The following is a 25414-nucleotide window of genomic DNA, read 5'->3' as shown; positions in this document are numbered from 1 at the left end:
GGGTCTCTGGGACCCGCTCCCGACTTTTATGCAAAACTTCCTGTCCCTCCGTACTTTCCGTGTCCAAGTCGGTGCCTCCCACAGTTCCCCCTGTATTCAGGAGAATGGCGTTCCGCAGGGCTCCGTATTGAGCGTCTCTCTATTTTAACGTATATTAACAATCTGGCAGCAGCTGTAGGGCCGTCGGTCTCACCTTCTCTGTATGCGGATGACATCTGCATTTTGTATTGATCCTCCAGCACTGGTGTTCCTGAGCGGCACCTACAGGGAGCTCTAGCTCACGGCTTCCAGTTCACTGTCGTGAAGTCGTGTGTCATGCACTTCTGTCGGCGTCGTACTTTTCATCCGGAACCTGAACTTAATGACGATCCACTCACTGTTGTGGAGACGTATTGATTCTTAGGACTGGTTTTCGATGCCTGATTGACTTAGCTACCTCACATAAAGGGAGTCAAATGGGAGTGCTGGCAGCACCTCAATGCTCTCTGCTGCCTGAACATCACCAACTGGGGTGAAGATCGCTCTACGCTTCTGCAGCTCTACAGAGCCCTTGCTCAACCCCTCCTGGGCTATGGGAGTCTGGTTTACGGTTTGGCGCCGCCCTCAGCGTTGCGTTTACTTTTCCCAGTGCACCACTGTGGCGTTCACCTAGCGATGGGAGCTTTTAGAATGAGTTCAATGACCAGCATCCTGGTAGAGGCTGGAGGCCCTCCATTGCGAATCCGACGTGCACAACTGCTAGCCAGTTACATTGCACACATTCAAAGTTCTTCTGAGCTTCTGAATTACCATCTCCTTTTCCCATCCACGGCAGTTCATCTCTAACATCGACAGCCCAGCTCAGTGTTCGTGACTGCGGTTTGCGTTCAATCCCTTCTCTCCGAACTGGAGTCCTTCCCTTTACCACCTCTACTTGAGGTCCATTCATGTACACCTCTATGGTGTACACCTCAGGCGAAGCTTTGTCTGGGCTTTTTCATGGCCCTAAGATCTCTTTTAACCCCGCCACTCTCCACTGTCACTTCATCTCGATTCTTGACGTGTTCTGGGGCTCTGAAGTTGTTCACAACGATGGATCGATGGCTGATGGTATTGTTGACTTCGCCTATGGCCTCAGAGGCCATATTGAACAGTATCCCTTGCTTGCTGGTTGCAGAGTATTCACTGCAGAGCGTATGGCCGTATCTCGCAATCCTTTGATGGCGAACATCCAGGAGTCCATCTCTGCCCTGGAACTGTTCTGTCGTTCATTGGTGTTTGTGTGGGCCCCAGGACACATCAGAATTCCAGGCCACGAACTTGCTGACAGGATGGCCAAATAGGCTACGCGGAAACCACTCCTGGCGATGGCTTCCTTGAAACTGACCTGCTTTCTGTCTTACGCTGCAAGGTTTTTCGGCTTTGAGAGACAGAATGGCATAACAGTATTCCTACAAACTACGTGTCCTTAAGGAGACTACGAATGTGTGGAAGTCTCCATTGAGGGATTCTTGGAAGGAATCAGTTGTCCTTTGTAGGCTCCACATTGGTCATATGTGGCTCACACATGGTTACTTCCTCCATCGCGAGGACCCACTTCAGTGTTGCTGTGGCTCCCAAATGCCAGTTGTCCACCTCTTTCTGGACTGCCCACTTTTAGCCACTCTGCGGTGGACTTTCAATTTTCCCACCACCATGCCTTCGGTGCTGGGCAATAGTGCCTCAACACCAGCTTTAGTTTTATGTCTTATTCGTGAGGGTGTGTTTTATCATTTGATCTGAGTTTTAGCGCATATCCTTTCTCCCTCTGTGTCCTCAATCCGGGGGCTTTTAGGGTGGAGGTTTCAATGTGTTGGAGAGTGGCTGGCTTCTCCTTTTTTAACCTCATGGTCAGCCACCCGTGGTAACCTGCTTTCTTGTTTTTAATCTCCTCTCCTCTTCTCTCTGCTTCTTGCGTCCCTCTGTGGTTTTCTTGTTCTGCTTTGCCCATTGTAGTGTTTGTCGTACTTTTCTCGTTCTTCCTTTCTCGTGTTATTGTGCCATATGTCGTCTTTATTTTCTTCTTTCCCTTGGGTAATTGTTCTAATGGGAAGAATGGACCGATGACCTCGCAGTTTGGTCCCCCCCCCCCCCCCCCCCCACTTTTAAACTAACCTACCAACCAAATCGACAGCCATGAATGTCTTTTTTTCACGGCTCCAAAATATGTTAATGGCATGGGGAGAGATTGGAACAGTATGAAGGATGTGCAAGGGTTTCCCAGCGAAACTTCTCCAGTGTATTCGAAGTATAATAATCAGTGCTTCCTGTAGCCTTTCATCAGGCCGTCTATGGACACTTTGGCGTCTATCTGACCTCCAAAAATGTAAGCTGTATTCTTCGCTGAACATCACAGTAGGCCACTCAATGTTCCAGTTGACGCTGGCTCTACATCGTGCAAGTCTCTGGAGCGTGTGGTATGGTGTCAGGGGTAAACAACCTATGAAATGCAAGATTTCAATTCTGCTTGCAGTAATCTGTTCCCGAATGTGACATCCTGCGTGTAATCTCTGCCTGTATTTCAGCTGAAAGCATCAGTCTATTCCTCAGAGCTAGTCGAACAATTCTTAGATCATCTCAAGGTATAGTCGTTCTCGAAGCATCTACGCTTACTGTTCTTGATGTAATGTTGTCCTGAGTCCATTTCATCACCACTCAGCCTGCAGGTATCGCACTACAGTCAACTGTCTGTGTTATATGTGAACAATATATGATAGTTCCATGCCCCACATGCCAATGATTCGAACTATCTGAAAGTCGAAAATATGAGCTACACGTGCATGCTGTGTTGCGATCTTCACTAAAAAATTACAATAACGTTAGAGAAACACAGTAGCCAGCATTTTTCATCTGTATAAATGGCTTTCTTCTGCGATGAGAGCGAGTTCGCATAAGGAGGAAGTGTTGATCATATACCCCACAGGCATGTAAACACTAAAGCATCGGATTAGCAGCTTTTGCTAAAGGTACTGATCATGTAACGCTTTCCAATCCCATCAGCGCATTTGTATAATTCGAAAGGAAGGTATAATCGATGTCGGAGAACGCTGCAGCGCTATCAGTCAATCCACCGTTCTATAGCTACGTTGCTGGCTTACCGAGTGGGTCGGCTCTGCCCGTAGAAGCGGTGCTCCAGCTCGAGGCAGAGGCCGCGCAGCCGGGCGCACAGCGACGCCATGAAGCCAGCCTCCACCCACGCCACGTTGGCCTCCGTTTCCGCCCCCACGTATAGCAGCACCGGGCCCCCCGCCTCGTGGTGTGCCGAGTTACGGAAGAACCGCTGCAAACAGATGCGTCGATTATGCCGCGATAGCAGTGCACTATACTCTCTGCACATCAAATCATCACGAAAATTGTTGGGAAAGCTACCCAAGCGTCAGGTAAGTCACTAATAGTAACCTGAACTGTAAGGCGCTATGCACCTTGTAAAAGCGACCGTTGGGATTCACTACTTAAATACCGTTCCCAACCAGAAGCAATGACCTTTAGCATATCGGACCTCCACCGCCGTGTAACAAAGAAGTTTCATAAGCATACGTAACGGTAATGCAGGGTGTTAGAAAAAGAACTCACTAGTTTTAAGTATAAATTTAATGGAGAAATTAATGAAAAATTACATCAGTGAGTACATATCATGAAAGTGAATTCCTTCAAGTTTTGTTTTAATGTTAGTAGACTCAACGAGGAATCCATCTGTTGCCCTGCACACGTCTAGGCGATATTCAATTTCTCGCCACGTGTTCACCAACATTTCGGGTGTAGCTGTACCAACCACCGCGACGATCTTTTCCCGTAAATGATTGATTTCTCAGATCTTTCCACTGTGCACAAAATTTTTATGTGGCGCTAAGAGGAAACGTCCAGTGGGTTTAAGTCAGGGCTTCGTGGTGGCCAAGGTGTTGGGCCAGCCCTGTGTATCCACCTTCCTGGAAAGCGAGTGTCAAGAGCCGCATGCACATGGTTACCGTAATGAGGTGGGGCACTCCTAATTGTAGACTACGTCTGGCCAATGACTTCTTCGGGCTAACACACGAAACACGGATCTCTTCAACGTCATCTTCAGAAGTTCTCGGTCTACCTGGTGATTTTGCTTACTACTGATTTCCTTGAAAGACTATAGTGAATGTCGGATAATTTTTGCTGTAGGTTGTTCACCACCATACTGACGTCAAAAATTAAGTTGCACTGTTATAACTGACTGAATTTTCGGAAGCCAAATAATACACTGTGCTTTCTGTTGCGTAGTAGACATTGTAATTGAGTTGCTCTGCACTGCATTGCACTCATGCCTGGACTAAACTGAGGGAACAGAGGAAAAAAACAGCACTGGTGCCTTCTCAAGGTCAAGCAGTCCTGCCAACTTCAGGGGAGCCAAACTTGGAGAGTTGATGAATCAAAAACCACAAACAAGAATAATATATGTCACCTTGTACATTTTCTAGCACACACTGAAACTAGGGAGTTCTTTTTCAAACACCCTGCATTTTACTCTTGTGTGCTCAACATTGAAACTGAAATAAGAAAAGTAAGATTTTTGTTCATACAATGACTGGAGGATAGAAATAGGTATAGTCAATATTTTAGCACCCTGCAGCACTATGTTTGCATATTAATAATATGTTATTGTAATTAGAAAACATTCGTGCACACATTCATACTGACAATGTTATTAATTATGCATCAAATAACATTAATGTCCAATGATGTTGTACAGGTAACAGTATTCTACACTCCTGGAAATGGAAAAAAGAACACATTGACACCGGTGTGTCAGACCCACCATACTTGCTCCGAACACTGCGAGAGGGCTGTACAAGCAATGATCACACGCACGGCACAGCGGACACACCAGGAACCACGGTGTTGGCCGTCGAATGGCGCTACCTGCGCAGCATTTGTGCACCGCCGCCGTCAGTGTCAGCCAGTTTGCCGTGGCATATGGAGCTCCATCGCAGTCTTTAACACTGGTAGCATGCCGCGACATCGTGGACGTGAACCGTATGTGCAGTTGACGCACTTTGAGCGAGGGCGTATAGTGGGCATGCGGGAGACCGGGTGGACGTACCGCCGAATTGCTCAACACGTGGGGCGTGACGTCTCCACAGTACATCGATGTTGTCGCCAGTGGTCGGCGGAAGGTGCACGTGCCCGTCGACCTGGGACCGGACCACAGCGACGCACGGATGCACGCCAAGACCGTAGGATCCTACTCAGTGCCACTTCCCAGCAAATTAGGGACACTGTTGCTCCTGGGGTATCGGCGAGGACCATTCGCAACCGTCTCCATGAAGCTGGTCTACGGTCCCGCACACCGTTAGGCCGTCTTCTGCTCACGCCCCAACATCGTGCAGCCCGCCTCCAGTGGTGTCGCGACAGGCGTGAATGGAGGGACGAATGGAGACGTGTCGTCTTCAGCGATGAGAGTCGCTTCTGCCTTGGTGCCAATGATGGTCGTATGCGTGTTTGGCGCCGTGCAGGTGAGCGCCACAATAAGGACTGCATACGACCGAGGCACACAGGGCCAACACCCGGCATCATGGTGTGGGGAGCGATCTCCTACACTGGCCGTACACCTCTGGTGATCGTCGAGGTGACACTGAATAGTGCACGGTACATCCAAACCGTCATCGAACCCATCGTTCTACCATTCCTAGACCGGCAAGGGAACTTGCTGTTCCAACAGGACAATGCACGTCCGCATGTATCCCGTGCCACCCAACGTGCTCTAGAAGGTGTAAGTCAACTACCCTGGCCAGCAAGATCTCCGGATCTGTCCCCCATTGAGCATGTTTGGGACTGGATGAAGCGTCGTCTCACGCGGTCTGCACGTCCAGCACGAACGCTGGTCCAACTGAGGCGCCAGGTGGAAATGGCATGGCAAGCCGTTCCACAGGACTACATCCAGCATCTCTACGATCGTCTCCATGGGAGAATAGCAGCCTGCATTGCTGCGAAAGGTGGATATACAGTGTACTAGTGCCGACATTGTGCATGCTCTGTTGCCTGTGTCTATGTGCCTGTGGTTCTGTCAGTGTGATCATGTGATGTATCTGGCCCCAGGAACGTGTCAATAAAGTTTCCCCTTCCTGGGACAATGAATTCACGGTGTTCTTATTTCAATTTCCAGGAGTGTATAATGATCTTCTATTTGTGAAATGTTATCCGAAGAATTCGTGAAATGAAATAAAATTAACTTTAGTGCCAAATAACGTTACTGATACAAATTTGTCTCTCCATTTGCAACTAATCACTAACAGCGTGTCGTTAAAATAGGTTTAGAGTGATTAAAAAACGCTGATTCATCGAAATCATTTTTTAATTGCCTAAATATTGGTTTTTTTCGAATTTCTTTGTGTGTGTACTGTAAGTTGGGCGTTATGTCGGTATGCTGCTTCAAGGCAACAGCGCATTGAAGATTCAGATACAAATCATCGAGAAGCTGCACTTTACTAAATCTCTTGCTTGACTTTCTTGAGCAAACGCATTATTCAAGTGAATATCATAAATATGCGGTAGACTGGTATCGTTTCTGTCTCCCTTTGGGTCCAAGTAGTGATTTTATGTTTAGTAATCCAGGGCGATAATCTTCTTCTTGCGACAGCTCAATACATGTCACATGTCAAGCCACACGTTTTCTGCGAACATCGCAAGGATACATCGCTATATCGAAAGCATAGGCAATCATTCACTGTCAGTAACAGACTGTTACTGCTTGACTCTTTTTAACAGGAAATAACGTCTTTGCCCTACTCCGTGCAGTTTCCTTTCAAACAGAAAAATATTCCCAGAAGCCTTTAAGAAATTACATTATAAAAATAACAATAAATAAAAATTTGTGCAACTAATTCCCCACACCACTAACTGATGGCACTGCTTGTCGTATTTACAGAATGTTGCCCTTAATTTTAAGATACTTAAAACGGATATTTTAAAAACTGACAAACAAAAGGAAGAAAATTGTGTTTTGTAGTTATGTCTTGCCTTTGTGTGTGCCTTGAATCTGTGTTATTGTCGTGAATTTACTATGTCACTACAACTTACACAGCGATTCCACACTGTCTGGACGAAGAACTCTATACAACTCGAGGATTTTAGTCCCACTCCTGAACCTTTCTGTTATATCCATCATTGCTTCCATTGAACAGTAGGAGCGAAAGACTACTTCCCTGGCTACCACCCATTTTAACCCGAGCACTTCCTTCTTGTTCGCCCAAACTTATTCCCTTTTGGCTGTTGTACATATTGTATATTACCCGTCACTCCCTATAACTTACCCCTGTTTTTCTCAGAATTTCGATCTTCTTGCACCAGTTTACATAGTCGAACGGTTTATTCGAGGTCCACAAATCCTACGAACATGTTTTGATTTTCCTTTAGCCTTCCTGACATTATCAACCGCAACATCAGAATTGCGTCCATGGTGCCTTTGCCTTTCCTAAAGTCAAACTGATCGGCATCTAAAACATCTTCAGTTTTCGTTTCCATTCTTCTGTATATTATTCTTGTAAGTACGTTTGATGCACGAGCTGTTAAGCTGATTGTGCGGCAATTCCCGCACTTGTCAGCTCTTGCAGTCTTCGTAATTGTGTGGATGATATTTTACCGAAAGTCAGATGGTACGCCTACAGACTCATAGATTCGACATACAAACGTGAATAGTCGTTTTGTTGCCACTTTCCCCAATGATTTTAGAAATTCTTATGGAATGTTATCTATCCCTGCTGCCTTACTTGGTCTTAAGTCCTCCAAGCTCTTTTAAATTCTGATTCTAATATTAGATCTCCCATCTCTTCTGACTCGGCTCCTGTTTATTATTCTACACATCGGAAAAATCTCTCCCCTCATAGCGGTGTCCGGTGTACTCTTTCTACTTTTCGGCTCTCTCCTCTGCACTTAATAGTGGAATTCCCGTTGTCCTCTCAATGTCTGCAACCTTGCTTTTAATTTCACCAAGGGTATTTTTGACTTTCTTATATGCTGAGACAGTCCTTCCGGCAATCACGTCTTTTTCGATTTCTTCGAATTTTTCATGCGGTCATTTCGTCTTAGCTTACTTGCACGTTCTGTTTATTTCATTCCTCAGCGAATTTTATTTCTGCGTTTCTGAATTTCCCCAACCTTTTTGTACTTTCTTCCTACACCGATCAACTGAAGTATTTCTTCCGTTACCGATGGTTTCTTCACAGTTTCTTTCTTTGCATCTATGTTTTCCCTTCCAACTTCTGTGATTGCTGTTTTTAGAGATGTCCATTCCTCTTCAACTGTAGTGTCTACTAATCTATTCCTTATTGCTCTATCTCCTCATTCCTTACTACTTCTGTATTCCACTTCTTTGCGTATTTTTCTTCCTGACTAATATCTTAAACGTCAGCCTACTCTCCATCACTACTGTATTGTGACCTGAGAGTATATCTGATTCTGGGTAAGCCTTACAATACAGTATCTGATTTCGAAATTCTGTCTGTTGATGATGCAATCTAACTGAAATCTTCCCGTGTCACCCGACCTTTTCCTAAAGTACTTCGTCCTCTTGTGATTACTGGACAGAGCATTTGCTATTAGTAGCTGCAATTTGCCACAGAACCTCAATTAGTCTTGCTCCTCTCTCATTCCTTGTCCCAAGCCCATATTCTCCTGTAACCTTTTCTTCTACTGCTTCCCCTACAACTGCATTCTAGTCCCCTACGCCTATTAGATTTTCATCTCCTCTTACGTACTGTATTACCGTTTTAGTATCCTCATATACTTTCTCTGCTTCATCTTCAGCCTGCGACTTCGGCATGTATACCTGAACTACCCTTTTCGGTGTTGGTTTGCTGTCGATTCTGATGCGAACAACCTATCACAACCTGTTCACAGTAACACACTCTCTGCCTGCCTTCCTATTCATAACGAATACTACTACCGTTATACCATTTTCTACTGATGTTGATATTACCCTAAACGCATCTGACCAGAAATCCTTGTCTTCATTCCACCTCACTTCACTGACACTTACTATATCTACATGTTCAAGCTTGTAACATTCCACGCCCTGATTCGTATAACGTTACCCTTTCGTTGAGTATTCAATTTTTTACTCATGGTCACCTCGCCTTCGGCAGTCCCCTCCCGGAGATCCGAATGGGGGACTATTGCTGAATCTTTTGCCAGTGGAGAGATCATCATGACACTTTTTCAGTTAAAGGCCATACGTCCTGTGGACACACATTGCGTGTCTTTAAGGCAGTGATTTCCATTGCCTTCTGCGTCCTCATGCCGTTGGTTATAGCTGATTCTTCCTCCGACAGCGGCAGTTTCCCATCCCATGTATAAGAGAGTGCCCTGAACCGTGTCCACTCCTCGGCCGCCAATTCCGATTATTAGTCAGAATTTAAGAAGTGACGCATTTCGAACCGGGACCGAGGACGTTTTGGTCACTAATCAAAGACGCTACCCCTAACCCACGGGTGCCTTCGTTTTATGAAGGGAGAATTTATACTTGTAACAGGTGCGTGATTTAAAGTGGTATTGCAGTCTTGTGCCTATTCTGATATTTTCCTGTTTCCCACCACTGCAGTCAGTTACTTGCGTTTGTGACCAGAACCAAGCAAACTCGCGTTAATCAAGTACTGGTGACTGAAACTACACTCCTGGAAATTGAAATAAGAACACCGTGAATTCATTCTCCCAGGAAGGGGAAACTTTATTGACACATTCCTGGGGTCAGATACATCACATGATCACACTGACAGAACCACAGTCACATAGACACAGGCAACAGAGCATGCACAATGTCGGCACTAGTACAGTGTATATCCACCTTTCGCAGCAATGCAGGCTGCTATTCTCCCATGGAGACGATCGTAGAGATGCTGGATGTAGTCCTGTGGAACGGCTTGCCATGCCATTTCCACCTGGCGCATCAGTTGGACCAGCGTTCGTACTGGACGTGCAGACCGCGTGAGACGACACTTCATCCAGTCCTCAACATGCTCAATGGGGGACAGATCCGGACATCTTGCTGGCCAGGGTAGTTGACTTACACCTTCTAGAGCACATTGGGTGGCACGGGATACATGGGGACGTGCATTGTCCTGTTGGAACAGCAAGTTCCCTTGCCGGTCTAGGAATGGTAGAACGATGGGTTCGATGACGGTTTGGATGTACCGTGCACTATTCAATGTCACCTCGACGATCACCAGAGGTGTACGGCCAGTGTAGAAGATCGCTCCCCACACCATGAGGCCGGGTGTTGGCCCTGTGTGCCTCGGTCGTATGCAGTCCTTATTGTGGCGCTCACCTGCACGGCGCCAAACACGCATACGACCATCATTGGCACCAAGGCAGAAGCGACTCTCATCGTTGAAGACGACACGTTTCCATTCGTCCCTCCATTCACGCCTGTCGCGACACCACTGGAGGCGGGCTGCACGATGTTGGGGCGTGAGCGGAAGACGGCCTAACGGTGTGCGGGACCGTAGCCCAGCTTCATGGAGACGGTTGCGAATGGTCCTCGCCGATACCCCAGGAGCAACAGTGTCCCTAATTTGCTGGGAAGTGGCGGTGCGTTCCCCTACGGCACTGCGTAGAATCCTACGGTCTTGGCGTGCATCCGTGCGTCGCTGCGGTCCGGTCCCAGGTCGACGGGCAGGTGCACCTTCCGCCGACCACTGGTGACAACATCGATGTACTGTGGAGACCTCACGCCCCACGTGTTGAGCAATTCGGCGGTACGTCCACCCGGCCTCCCGCATGCACACTATACGCCCTTGCTCAAAGTCTGTCAGCTGCACATACGGTTCACGTCCACGCTGTCGCGGCATGCTACCAGTGTTAAAGACTGCGATGGAGCTCCGTATGCCACGGCAAACTGGCTGACACTGACGGCGGCGGTGCACAAATGCTGCGCAGCTAGCGCCATTCGACGGCCAACACCGCGGTTCCTGGTGTGTCCGCTGTGCCGTGCGTGTAATCATTGCTTGTACAGCCCTCTCGCAGTGTCCGGAGCAAGTATGGTGGGTCTGACACACCGGTGTGAATGTGTTCTTTTTTCCATTTCCAGGAGTGTATTTGCCGGACTACCACATGGTGGATGATGCAGACGACAGGAGTCTGTAGCCATGCATAATTGAGGGCATTAGCGCAGCAACCCGATATTTCACGTTTCAGTGAAAAATTTTTTTACTACCACTACATAGTTTGGAGGCTGATCTATCGTACTGTACAAGAATGAAATCTGTGCATGGGACCGGTTCAGAATAGCATAGGAAATGGACTTGTGGACATTAAGTGTTTAGGGCAACAAGCGTACATTTCCAGGGCTAGCCTTGTTATTTCACTAAACAGTAGTCAGATTCTGGCATGTTAAATACGTGCAAGAAGTTCACTGTGTTCGACGTTGCATGAGATCAATTTTTAAACATCTCATCCCGTCTAAAAAAGCTCTGTCGCTTCAAAATTACGAGTGCTGATAATGAGAAGAACCTTCTTTGAGTACTCCACTGAATAGAATGTGTATAGTGACGGAAAAAATCTCAGCTCCAAGAAGACGTTGTGCGACATAAACGGAAGTTGACAGTCGTGTTTATACATCTGGAAGATGATGTTTATTCAGATTTCGCGCCAGTCTCATAAGATAGGCGCAAGTAGCGCCGCTATGAGGGTGAAAATCAGGTTTGCTTTAAATACACGCCGTAGCGACAGTTAGCGTTAGTTACCTTTGAGATTCTATGTGGTGAGTTGATGTTAATGAAGAATGCAATTAAAATGACAAAAATGCCGTTATCAACAACTCACTGGTTCCGAACAAGATAGACTGCCGAAACCCAAAGTGGGCAGCCAATTGATAAATGTGAGAAAATGTGATAAAATGTTGTCAAACATGGACTGCCATACCTCAGTAAGAGGCAGCGTTTGAAACTGAAATCCTTTTGAGTGTTTTATGTGTTTAAATTTGTCAGAAACGAACTGCCATAAAACTCAAAGTGGGCAGACAAACGTCACATGGACTGCCAGATCCTATTGCAAGCAGGAAAATTATTTGATTATTATCTTGGTTAGTGTTGTATGCATTTTGCTATGGTTATCAAAGAAGGACTGTCTGTTTCAAATAATGTTTATGTAAATATCAAAGAACGGACTGCTGTTATTAGAAGCAGCATTGAAAGTTTCTTGCTTACTAACTTCAAAATTATGTACGTACAGTGTTAAAAAATTTGTGATATTGTTAGATGTATATTTTGTATGTGTACTCACAATTTTTGAATGCTTCCAACACGATACTCGATAGTCTTGGCAATACAGAAAAATTTTTGACTACTACTCAGTTTATTGTTTCACAAAATAAGAGTCAATTATGATAGGTGTAGAGAACTGAATATTGTTGCTTATGCCTTCTTTTGGTAATGATGTGTGTTTTGTGATGTATTTTTTTCCATGCCCAGCTCTGGTTGGACTGATTATTTCTTTGACTGCTTGACACCATTCAGGTGTTATTGATGGTTCATTGATGCATCCCTAAAAGGGAACTTCAATGAACCATGGGGCATATGTAATACCTATTTTCGACCTATTTTGTATCTGTATCGATATTTCTGTGTAAATTTGTAGTGTTGCTTATGTAGAGTGTTGTTTCTGTCATGGAAATTCTTTGAATATGTATACATATTTCAGTTGTGTGAATTTTTGAACGGTGCTGTTTAAACTGTGCTCGTGTATTTAAATAACTACTGGAATGATTGTTATATAATGTACTGTAAATAAATTGGTCCATAGTTAGGCAACGTTGGGTTGAATGTAAAAGATGAGGGGAAACCCCGCAGCCACGAAAGTAGCCTGGTGGAGTGGAAAAAGTGTTGTTGGTGAGCAAGTGGCTACTTGTCCATTGTGACGGGTAAGGAGTCTGAGCTGAGCAGTGCTGCAGTTAACATCTTGCTAGCAGTAGTGGATCATAGTGGCTCACATTCTTGACGTTTTGAGGCCAGCGGAGCTTAACAGTAGTATTTATGGGCTTTGGATGCTGCATTTGGTGATACTATTATCATGGCATGATTTTTGGTGCTATAAAAATATAATTCTGATGCGAAGAAGGTCTGTAATAGGGCGAGGCCAACAGTACTGCCATGACTTCAGCCACTGCAAATTATGCCACCAGTACCACCAGTCTTCCACTAATTGGTAAAAACTCTATTTTACACCCGTGGTTGTCCCAAGCCACAAATATGGAGAGGAATGCTATCCTAGTGAATTTAATTCCGATTGTCCTAATTTATTATAGAAAGACTTATTCGACAACTGTAAAAAAATTTGTGATTGCTTTCTAATGTGTGGAGTAATAGTGTTTAAAGTTAAGTTTTATAGTTTGAAAAGCTCTCCATTCTCATTTTTAAATCAAACTACACTCAGTTTCTTAAATAATTTGCCTTACTTGAAAATCTGCCTAAAAATAAAAAAGTTGACCTGAAGTGAAAAAGATTATTAGTGGTTGCGTTTATGCATTTTGATCAGAACTGAAAAGTTTTATCGGTGTTCATTTCATGTCAAAGTGTTAGAACTTGAAGTTAATATTGTGTTGGCATTAGCACAGCCAACTATATTTTGAATGGGATAAAAGACTGCTTATCAAAGCACATTTGTCATTTAAAGAGCTATAATCTGTGGTGCTTTACTTAATTAATTATTATTGATGAGAATACTTACAATTTCTCATACATACTTGTGTAGTTTTGTTAATGAGCATGGTTCTTCAACTTTAACGGCCGTCATGTACTAGGCTAGTTAGTTAATGAAGCAAAGCAAAGTCTTCTTCAGAGCCGGTGTAGTTAGATTAAAATTCTGTTTTATTGCTTCAAACAGAGTTTAAGAAAGAAATATTTACTGTCTTAGCTATTCTAAAGGATGTTGGTTAATGCACAGGCATAGAGACCCTATACTAATCAATGATGTTATAGAATATGATCATTAACAGATGGCCATTGTAAATCAGAATCATTGTATTCTCTTCCCTGTTTAATATAGCTACTAGTTTCAAATGTGTTTGCAGATTGGTTCTATAAACTGTTACATCTAGTTCATTTAAGGTATATATTGTTGACAGAGTGAACGCATTATTGTGGCCAAGATAGATGCGAAGCCCACACCTACTACAGTAGTACAAGTTTATATGCCAACTAGCTCTGCAGATGACGAAGAAATTGAAGAAATGTATGATCAAATAAAAGAAATTATTCAGATAGTGAAGGGTGACGAAAATTTAATAGTCATGGGAGACTGGAATTCAGTAGTAGGAAAAGGGAGAGAAGGAAACGTAGTAGGTGAATATGGACTGGAGCAAAGAAATGAAAGAGGAAGCCGCCTGGTAGAATTTTGCACAGAGCACAACTTAATCATAGGTAACACTTGGTTCAAGAATCATAAAAGAAGGCTGTACACACGGAAGAAGCCTGGAGATACTAAAAGGTATCAGATAGATTATATAATGGTAAGACAGAGATTGAGGAACAAGGTTTTAAATTGTAAGACATTTCCAGGGGCAGATGTGGACTCTGACCATAATCTATTAGTTATGATCTGTAGATTAAAACTGAAGAAACTGCAAAAGGTGGAAATTTAAGGGGATGGGACAAGGATAAACTAAAAGAACCAGAGGTTGCACAGAGTTTCAGGGAGAGCATAAGGGAGCAATTGACAGGAATGGGGGAAAGAAATACAGTAGAAGAAGAATGGGTAGCTTTGAGGGATGAAGTAGTGAAGGCAGCAGAGGATCAAGTAGGTAAAAAGACGAGGGGTAGTATAAATCCTTGGGTAACAGCAGAAATATTGAATTTAATTGATGAAAGCAGAAAATATAAAAATGCAGTAAATGAAGCAGGCAAGAAGGAATACAGACGTCTCAAAAATGATATCGACAGGAAGTGCAAAATGACTAAGCAGGGGTGGTTAGAGGACAAATGTAAGGATGTAGAGGCTTATCTCACTAGGGGTAAGGTAGATACTGCCTACAGGAAAATTAAAGAGGCCTTTGGAGAGAAGAGAACCACTTGTATGAACATCAAGAGCTCAGATGGAAACCTAGTTCTAAGCAAAGAAGGGAAAGCAGAAAGGTGGAAGGAGTACATAGAGGGTCTACACAAGGGCGATGTACTTGAGGACAATATTATGGAAATGGAAGAGGATGTAGATGAAGATAAAATGGGAGATACGACACTGCGTGAAGAGTTTGACAGAGCACTGAAAGACCTGAGTCGAAACAATGCCCCCGGAGTAGACAACATTCCATTGGAACTACTGACGGCCTTGGGAGAGCCAGTCCTGACAAAACTCTTCCATCTGGTGAGCAAGATGTATGAAACAGCCGAAATACCCTCAGACTTCAAGAAGAATATAATAATTCCAATCCCAAAGAAAGCAGGTGTTGACAGATGTCAAAATTACCGAACTATCAGTTTAATAAGTCACAGCTGCAAAATACTAACGCGAATTCTTTACAGACGAATGGAAAAACTAGTAGAAGCCGACCTCGGGGAAGATCAGTTTGGATTCCGTAGAAATGTTGGAACACGTGAGGCAATACTGTCCCTACGACTTACCTTAGAAGCTAGATTAAGGAAGGGCAAACCTAGGTTTCTAACATTTGTAGACTTAGAGAAAGCTATTGACAATGTTGATTGGAATACTCTCTTTCAAATTCTGAAGGTAGCAGGGGTGAAATACTGGGAGCTAAAGGCTATTCACAATTTGTACAGAAACCAGATGGCAGTTATAAGAGTCGAGGGACATGAAAGGGAAGCAGTGGTTGGGAAAGGAGTGAGACAGGGTTGTAGTCTCTCCCCGATATTATTCAATCTGTATATTTTGCAAGCAGTGAAGGAAACAAAAGAAAAATTCGTAGTAGGTATTATAATCCATGTAGAAGAAATAAAAATGTTGAGGTTCGCCGATGACATCGTAATTCTGTCAGAGACAGCAAAGGACTTGGAAGAGCAGGTGAACGGAATGGATAGGGTTTTGAAAGGAGGATATAAGATGAACATCAACAAAAGCAAAACCAGGATAATGGAATGTAGTCGAGTTAAGTCGGGTGATGCTGAGGGAATTAGATTAGGAAATGAGACACTTAAAGTAGTAAAGGAGTTCTGCTATTTGGGGAGCAAAATAACTGATGATGGTCGAAGTAGAGACGATTTAAAATGTAGACTGACAATGGCAAGGAAAGCGTTTCTGAAGAAGAGAAATTTGTTAACATCGAGTATAGATTTAAGTGTCAGGAAGTCTTTTCTGAAAGTATTTGTATGGATTGTAGTCACGTATGGAAGTGAAACATGGACGATAAATAGTTTGGAGAAGAAGAGAATAGAAGCTTTCGAAATGTGGTGCTACAGAAGAATGCTGAAGATTAGATGGGTAGATCACATAACTAATGAGGAAGTATTGAATAGGATTGGGAAGAAGAGAAGTTTGTTGCACAACTTGACCAGAAGAAGGGATCGGTTGGTAGGACATGTTTTGAGGCATCAAGGGATCACCAATTTAGTATTGGAGGGCAGCGTGGAGGGTAAAAATCGTAGAGGGAGACCAAGAGATGACTACACTAAGCAGACTCAGAAGGATGTAGGTTGCAGTAATTACTGGGAGATGAAGAAGCTTGCACAAGATAGAGTAGCATGGAGAGCTGCATCAAACCAGTCTCAGGACTGAAGACCACAACTACAATAATTGTTGATAGGCATATGTTACTGTTTCCTATATCACTGGCCATTTGTTTGCCTGTTAGTAATACATTTATCTGCAAGGTTAGGTTACTGTGTTGTACTGTGAACAGAGTTCAGTGTGTGTGTGTCAAGCAAGGTTAGGTTTACCTTAGCACTGCCTTCGCTTTTTAGATTCCTTGACACAAGAAGGCCTCATTAGACTTGCGACCGATATTAACATGTAATGTTACTACTTGCTTTTGTGCTGGGAGAACGTCTGTTCCTGACTCACCTGATTACTGTTGATATTACTCTGCTGGAGTGTCCCGGAAGCGAACTGCGATTTGATTGTTCTGTTCCGATTAGTCTATCTTACTGTCACAACTTTCTCAAGAATTCCTTGCAGAGGTTTAACGTTATCATCTATTGCCGTTTAAGGTGGTCGGTGTCACCCTTAGGCACTGACCAATCCCATTAGAAAATCCACTGCCTGTCACCTTGTTGGAGTATTTTATTAAAACAAACCATATGGAGTACACAGAAGTTCAGAATTTGTGAAAAATCGGTATATAATATCCCACTGAAGTACGCTGTTGTATTTGCAATATGTTCGTGGATCATGGTGAGTGGCTTCATAACTGCTGGTAGTAATATAGAGTATCAGGTAGCAGATATGTAAAATTCTATTTCGCTTTAGGCTGAGAATGTATGCGCTTGCAGATTGTGAGGTACGTTTACCCTGAATGAGAACTTAATTAATCTTTGTCATCAGTAGTGGCCTGTCTAATGGGGTTCATACGTCACAGTTATGCAGATGATAAGTTAGAAATGCAATGAGATTTAAGTAATGTAGTACCCTTTATACGATGAATATCTGCACAAAATTTGAAAAATGTCGGAATGGTGCTTCACGGTGTAGCACTTTCAACGTCCATCAGTGTATATTTGATGTGTATTTCACTTTCCTGGTGAGTACAGCTGCAAAGCTGGCCACAGTATTTGTCAGTGGTTACATTGTCGATAAATCGTCAGAAAAACGTTCACATTATTATTTCACTTGAAATATAAGCAAAAATATAAGCCTAGTAATGGTATGGGCATTAAAAATTGTGGAACAGATTATAATATCAAGGTATCGTCTTAAAGAGGCAGTCAGTAAAAGAGCTTCTTGAGTACCGTCCGACTGGACCGCAAGATTCGAGCTCATTGTTTATTCTATCGACTTGTAAGGCAGGTTTCCACTAATCAGTGTACTGAATATATCCAAGAGATGAAACTCCTACTGAGATGCACATCAAACGTGTAATGCATGGAGATTCTTGAATATATATACTTAGGCACTGCTACCTTACAGTACAGACGGACTAAGGACTCAAGGGTGAAAAAGCTATCTGATAAAGATATTAGCTTTCAGCACTTCATACCAGATGGAATCGTAGCGATACCTAATTGACTATTCAAGTTAATACAAAGTGATACTTCCAAGAAATAGTATTAATGATCTATTGAATTATTGTCGATCATTCTTTTCAACTGAACAATATGCTCTTAAATCTAAATTGGGATGTAAGTACACCAAAAGTAAATAAGACACACTCGCAAAAATCAGTCAGATATGGCGTAACATCACCTGTAGTCTTTATAATGGCCTCAGTTCGTCAAGGAAAAGAATTTCTTGGTTCAAATGGCTCTGAGCACTATGGGACTTAACATCTATGTTCATTAGTCCCCTAGAACTTAGAACTAGTTAAACCTAACTAACCTAAGGACATCACGCAACACTCAAACATCACGAGGCAGAGAAAATACCTGACCCCGCCGGGAATCGAACACGGGAACCCGGGCGTGGGAAGCGAGAACGCTACCGCACGACCACGAAATGCGGCCAGAAATTTCTTCACGAATGCCACATCCAGTTGAGGCTACTTGCTGATGATTAGATCCAACAGAGCTACCAAATCTCATGGATGTTGAGTGACATGGCTCATGCTCTGTTTCACACAGTACCAGACATTTTCTGTGGGATTAGCATCAAGCCGATCGAGATGCGACAGAATGCCTGAGTGTTCGCTAAACCATGAACATATCCGTGCAGTCCTGTGAACACAGCCCTTGTCATCTTCCAAGATAGCGCATTCATCATGAGGATGTGGAAGAAAGGGCTACATCTGGTCATCAAGAATGATGAAATAAAACTCATGGTTGATGTGCACGGTAAACTGAAACTGTGAATTTAAAGTCATACGAAAAATACCGCCAGAAAGTCAGAGATGTACTTCCAGGCCAAACTACACTCTTCACACAGTGTGAGTTAAACGCCCCATTGGCCCACAAAAAGTTGCTCCCTTCTCCTGCACGCCTTGCGATCACTGCCTCCCCTCCCCTCCTCATTCTGAACAGATTTTCACATAAACATCGTCTCTGAAAGCCAGCCACGCCCTCCCCTCCCAAGAAAAGATACATCACACACACACACACACACACACACACACACACACACACACACCCACTACACTACACCACCCTCAACCTGGCCATTGCTCTCGACTCCCACTTCTGACAAAAAGCGAAATAAGTAACTAAAAAAGTAGTTAATTTTTATATTCATCGTTACATTATTGAACATAACTAATAACACATTCTAACCAAGGTAAATTTTAATTAAATGCAAAATTAGACATACTGTACCATTCACAATAACAATATTAAAAGTCAGTCAAAAGTTCTCACTTTTTTTATAGAGTCCCTTGGGTCACCTTCAAAGTACTCTCCATTACACGTGATACACTTGTCAAGTCATTTTTACTACTTTCTGAAGCGTGCCTGGACTTCTTCAACTTTGATATCGCCAGCGCCCTTTCCGAAGCTGTTTTTACTGCTTCCACATCATTGTACCGCATCCCTTTTACCGTTTTTTTCATATGTGGGAATACGAAAAAGTCATGGGCAAATGTGCTGTCACCGTTCGATACCACACTTGTTAGGGGTTGCAGATACCGAACGCAGTCCGTAATAGATATCGCTGGACCCGCGAGACGCGACTAGCGCAGCTAGTGTCGCTCCGCGGCTTGAGTCAAGTATCTAGCGAGCTCTCGTCCACTCTTGCTCGGGAAGTCAACTAGGAATGTAGCATAGCCTTCAGATGATACGAGGCATCCTCTAACAAGTATGGCATAAGTAATGCCTCTCTAGATATCTGTTTGTAATTATACCGTATGTATGCAGCATATGAAGAAGCCTGTAACACAAATACAATATATATAATTTTTTACCCACGACTACTAATTATTACAGACTGTGCAGCCAGCTCCTCACCGACTTCACTGCCAAACCTGCAATATACGTTTCTGTTTACCACTGGTCACCTGAGATCATAACAACTGACGACGAGAATCATTACAGCAAGACCTTGCGCATACGGCTGCATGGGCGAAGGTGTTGTCATGATGAATGAACCAGTCACCTGATCCCCAAAGTTCCGGCATTTCCTGCACACATACCTCGCAGATGTCTCAATACCTCCAACAATAAAAAAAAAAATCCTACCAGGGGATACAAATTCCCAATGGACAATTTCACTAATGTCAAAAAAAGACAATGTCTTCGTCTTCCGCAAAAATAGGTAGACTTTTAAAGAAATATGAGATCAGATGTGTTTTTCGTCCGCCAGCTAAGATTCGAGCACTTCTTGGCTCTGTCAAAGATGATTTAGGTTTGAGGAAGCATGGAGTTTACAAAACACCGTGTGAGTGCGGGAAAATTTACATTGGCCAAACCACTCGCACCGTCTACGACAGTTGTATTGAACATCATCGCCATACGCGATTATTACAACCAGATAAATCTGCGGTAGCTGAGCATTGCCTTACATGGGGGCACAGGATGCTATACAATGAGACACAAGCAGTTGCAAATGCTTCGCAGTACTGGGATTGTATTTGGAAAGAATCTGTTGAAATCAGACTAGCGGATAATATAATTAATCGTGATAAGGATACCCGCTAAGTAGAAAGTGGAATCCTGTTTCATCAGATGTGAAGAAAAACGGCATCTGAATCGGCCGGCTATGAATAATCATTTGTAACGATATATCGTTTTCAACAGTATTCATCACAGGAGGTGCTGCAACTCTCTTTGCGCCAGGAGGCAGCAGGAATGATTGAGCGCGTGCGTACTCTATCTAGCGCATGCGCTGTTGTACTTCCGATGCATATAAAGGTGCAGTCATTTGCGAGTGGAATAAGTTATGAGTGAGAGCAGAGTAGCTTTCCTCACCTGATGAAGGCGGCCAGGTGGATCGCTGACATATTGTGCTCAGATGACAGTTTGATCTGGCTGGGAGCGCGACAAGAATTTCAGAATAACAGACTTTGATGGCGGAATAGTAGTTGCAGCTAGACGCATGGGGCATTCCATTTCGGAAATCGTTAGAGAATTCAATATTCTGAGATTGACACTTCAAGAGTGTGCGCAAATACCAAATTCCAGACATTACCTCTCACCACGAACAACGCAGTGGCCGACGGATTTCACTTAACGATCAAGAGCAGCGGCGTTTGCGTAGAGTTGTCAGTGCTAAAAGACAATCAGCACTGCGTGAAATAACCGCAGAAATCAATGTGGGAGGTGCGACAAAGTTATCTTTTAGGATAGGGTGCCGAAATTTGGCGATCATGGGTAATGGCAGTAGACAACTGACGCGAGTGCCTTTGCTAACAGCACTACATCGCCTGTAACGCCACTCCCGGGCTCTTGACCATATCGTTTGGACACTAGACGAGACCGTATCGGTTGGTTCTCAGACGATCGAAAAAAAAAAACCGTGTCCTGGTCAGATGAGTCCCGATTTCAGTTGGTAAGAGCTGATGGTAAGGTTCGAGTGTGGGCAGTCCCATGTAGCCACGGACCCAAGTAGCCATAAAAAGGCACTGCGCAAGCTGGTGATGACTTTATAATACAGTGGGCTGTGTTTAAACGGAATGGACTGGTTCTCTGGAGTCCATTTACAGCCATACATGGACGTCATGTTTCCAAAAAATCTTTCAAAAAAGGCATATGAAATGGAGGTGCGTTCTAAACAGAGGGCTGTCATTCAGTTTATTTTGGCGGAAAACCAGAGAATAAAAGATATTCATAGGCGCCTGCAGAATGTCTACGGAGGCCTGGCAGTGAACCAAAGCACAGTGAGTCTTTGGGCGACCTGTCAGTCAGCAAAGCAACGAGGTCGCGCAAAACTGTCTGATCTTCCGCGTGCGGGCCGGATGCAGAAAACTGTGGCTCCGACGTGTTCGAACGTGCCGGCGTTCACTCTCATTAGATGTGATCGACAGATCACAATCAAAGACCTCGTTGCACAACTGGACGTGCCTGTTGGTAACGCTGACACACTCGCCCACCAGTTGAGGTACCCGCTGGTCTCCTTACCGCCCAATAGAAGACCATAAAGAGTAACGAAGGCCAATTTGTGCGAAACTGCTTGTGCGTTACGAGGCTGATCGTACTCTATTTTTTGTCGAATATCGCCACAGGCGATGAAACAAGGATTCATCACTTCGAACTGCAAAGAAAACGGCAATCCGTGGAGTAGCGACACATCAACTCTCTTTAGAAGAAAAAGTTCAAAACCGCATCCTCAGCGACGGTCTTCTGGGACTCTGAAGAGGCTATTGTGCTTTATGTTCTCCCTCACGGTGCAACGATCAGCTCTACGTGTATTGCGCTACCATCAGGAAACTTAAGAAACACATTCATCGAGTTCTTCATAACAAAAATGTAAACGAGCTTCTCCTTTTCGATGAGAACGTAAGGTCTCAGACAAGTCTGCGTGCCCGAGAGGAGCTCAGAAAACTTTCCTGAACTGTTCTTCCTCAACCACCGTACAGCCGGGATCTCGCATATTCCGATTTTCGTGTGTCCGGCACAATGAAGGAAGAACTCTGCAGGAAGCAATATGTGGATGATGGGGAGATTATTGACACAGCAAGGCATTCCGACATCGACCAGTAGGGTGGTACTACGCGGGTATACAGGTCCTCACGATAAGGCGGCATAAGGCGGTCGCATTGAACGGATAATATGCTGGAAAACAGGGTTTTGCAGCCGAATACTGGGGGATATTATAGTGTATTGGAATCCTGAAGAACTGCTTTCAGAAAAAAAGATGTGTTGCATAAGTTATTGCATGCCACACGTAATATGCAGACCGTTTGCCAGTGAACCTTCAGAGCAGAATGTAGGCAGTTCAGTAGGCCTGCCAATAATTGTAGCAGTTTCTTTCCCAAAGGGTGAGTCAAATGAAAACCTTAAATTTGTAATAAAAAATCGAAAATTCGCGCAGTTATCGTGTAAGTTGGTAAGCGTGCTACAAACAGCGTGCAAAATGGCCTGTAGGTGGCAGCATAGTACAGATGCACACATACCGTCGCAGTATCAGTATAAAGGTGGGAACCCCACTTGCGACTTGCACCAGGGAAGAACAGCGTTCTGTTATTCGGTTTTTGCATAGTGAAGGTGTGAAACCTATTGAAGTTCATCGACGAATGAAGGTTCAGTACGGTGATGGATGTTTGTCACAGCAGCAAGTCTACGAATGGAGTAGTGTGACTTCAGTGGAAGATGCTCCTCGTCCAGGTCAGGCACAACGAGTTGTGACTCCACAGTACATTGCAGCAGTTGAAGCCACAGTGAAGGAAAACCGCAGAGTGACACTGAATGACATTGCAGCATGTTTACAGATTAGTCATGGGTCAGCACACCACATTGTGCATGATGTGTTCCAGTTTCATAAAGCGCCTGCAAGATGGGTGCATCGGCTGCTGACTCCTGAAATGAGAGAATGACGTGTTGATGCTTGTGAAGAACTTCTTCGGCGCTTTGAACGAGAAGGTGGTGGCTTCCTTGCAAGAATCGTTACTGGGGACGAAACCTGGGTTCGCTTCCACCAACCGGAAACGAAGAGAGCGAGCAAGGAATGGCGCCATTCCTCATACCAAAACCAAAGAAGTTTCGAACAGAACCATCAGCAGGGAAGTTTATGGTGACTCTCTGTTGGGACGAAAAAGGCATGCCTAGATGGACCACTGTCACCAGTGCACTATACTCATGTCTCCTAAAAAATCATCTGCGGCCTGCAATCAAATCAAAGCGACCTTGACTGCCCTCAGCAGGTGTCCTTTTGCAACATGACAATGCAAGGCCCAACACTGCCCGTACAACAGTTGCAACAATCACAGACCTGCATTTTCAGTGTCTTACTCATCCACCATACTCACCAGACCTTGCCCCAAGTGATTTCCATATGTTTGGACCACTCAGAGACGCAATGGGAGGAAAGAAGTTCCGTTCTGATGAAGAGGTACGCCACGCGGTGCATGAGTGGTTGTGCGGACTACCAAAAGAATTTTTCTCTAAAGGGACTTATGCACTATGTAAGAGCTGGAGGAGTTGCATTGAGCTTGGGGGGGGGGGGGAAGATTATGTTGAAAAGTGGTACAGCTTTATACCACTTCTGCACAGTAAACAATATTTTTAAAAAAAATTAAGGTTTTCATTTGACTCATCCTCGTAGGAAACACCGACCATCGTGTGAACATCACCAGCAATCAGCACTAGCTGACGGGCGGGGAACGGAAATTATTTGTTGCAAGTGTTCTACAAAATTTGGCCAATACAGTGAGGACGCTCGTGGTACCTGCGTCCAAGTGTCGTTGTTGGAGGCGTTGAAGTGGTCGAGGCGCTGCGTAAACCAGAGCGCCTCCCCCGTGGCTGCGCGCGCCGCGGGCGGCGGGGGCGGCAGGCGTCTCCTGGTGGCCAGCGCCAGACCCAGCGGCGTCACGCCCCTGCGCCCGCTGCCTGCCGCGGTCCGACGCACCACCACCACCACCACCACCAGCAGCGGCACAGTCGCCACCAGCAACCAGCGCCGCATCTGGAGAACATCGCGCCACTGCTGTTTACTGCCACCGATATATTCGCCCGTGTTCCACTACAGCGTAACTAATAGCGAATACTTAAACATGTACATCTACATCTATACTCCGTGGCGGTGGGCAACTTTGGTACCAGCAGCATTTTCTCACCTATTTTTCATTCCCGGATGGTGCACGGAAAGAATCACTTTTGATAAATTTCCGTATGAGTTTTAATTTCTCTCTTTTTGTGGTCGTGGTGATTTCACGTAACGTACGCGGGAGGAAGTAACATGTTTGTCGATTCATCTTCTAATGTACACTCCCGGACTTTCAACAGCAGCACTCTACGTGTTACAATCGCCTCTCTTATAAAGACTGCCACGGGAGTTTATACAGGATCTCCGTACCGCTGTCGCGCCGATTAAACGATCCCTTGACGAAACTTCCCGTTCTTCGCTGGATCTTCTCTGTCTCTTGTGTCAATGCTACTTGGTAAGGTTCCCAAACAGATGAACGATACTCAAGAATGAGTGGAACAAGTGTTTTATATTAAAAATGCAGAAATTCCTCCTGTTGTATTTAAGGTGTCGATTTTATTTTGGCAACTAGTTTCAACGTTGTAACAACGTTATCTTCAGGCCCATACACTTGTTGACGTCAACTGCGTGAGGCTGATACTAGAAGTCAGTGGTGAGACATGGACCTGCTCCGTCTCCGTCTCCGTCCATATCTCACCACTGACTTCTAGTATCAGCTGCACGCAGTTGACGTCAACAAGTGTATGGGCCGAAGATAACGTTGTTACAACGTTGAAAC

General features: G+C 44.4%; 1 protein-coding gene across 1 annotated transcript in view; it reads right to left on the bottom strand.

Moving 5' to 3' along the window:
* LOC126268003 (thymus-specific serine protease-like) overlaps positions 1–25414 on the bottom strand; it is a 182069-nt gene that overhangs the window by 111913 nt on the left and 44742 nt on the right. Inside the window, exons 2-3 of the mRNA XM_049973379.1 lie at positions 24379–24615; positions 3117–3298 (exon numbers count right to left, since the gene is read on the bottom strand). Of these exons, the coding sequence (XP_049829336.1) occupies positions 3117–3298; positions 24379–24615 (419 nt within the window). The remainder of the gene's footprint in view (positions 1–3116; positions 3299–24378; positions 24616–25414) is intronic.

Source organism: Schistocerca gregaria, chromosome 4 (assembly GCF_023897955.1).
Source record: "Schistocerca gregaria isolate iqSchGreg1 chromosome 4, iqSchGreg1.2, whole genome shotgun sequence".
In the NCBI taxonomy this organism is placed as follows: domain Eukaryota; kingdom Metazoa; phylum Arthropoda; class Insecta; order Orthoptera; family Acrididae; genus Schistocerca; species Schistocerca gregaria.
Note: the sequence above shows the minus strand (reverse complement) of the source record. Positions and strands in the feature narration are given on the sequence as shown.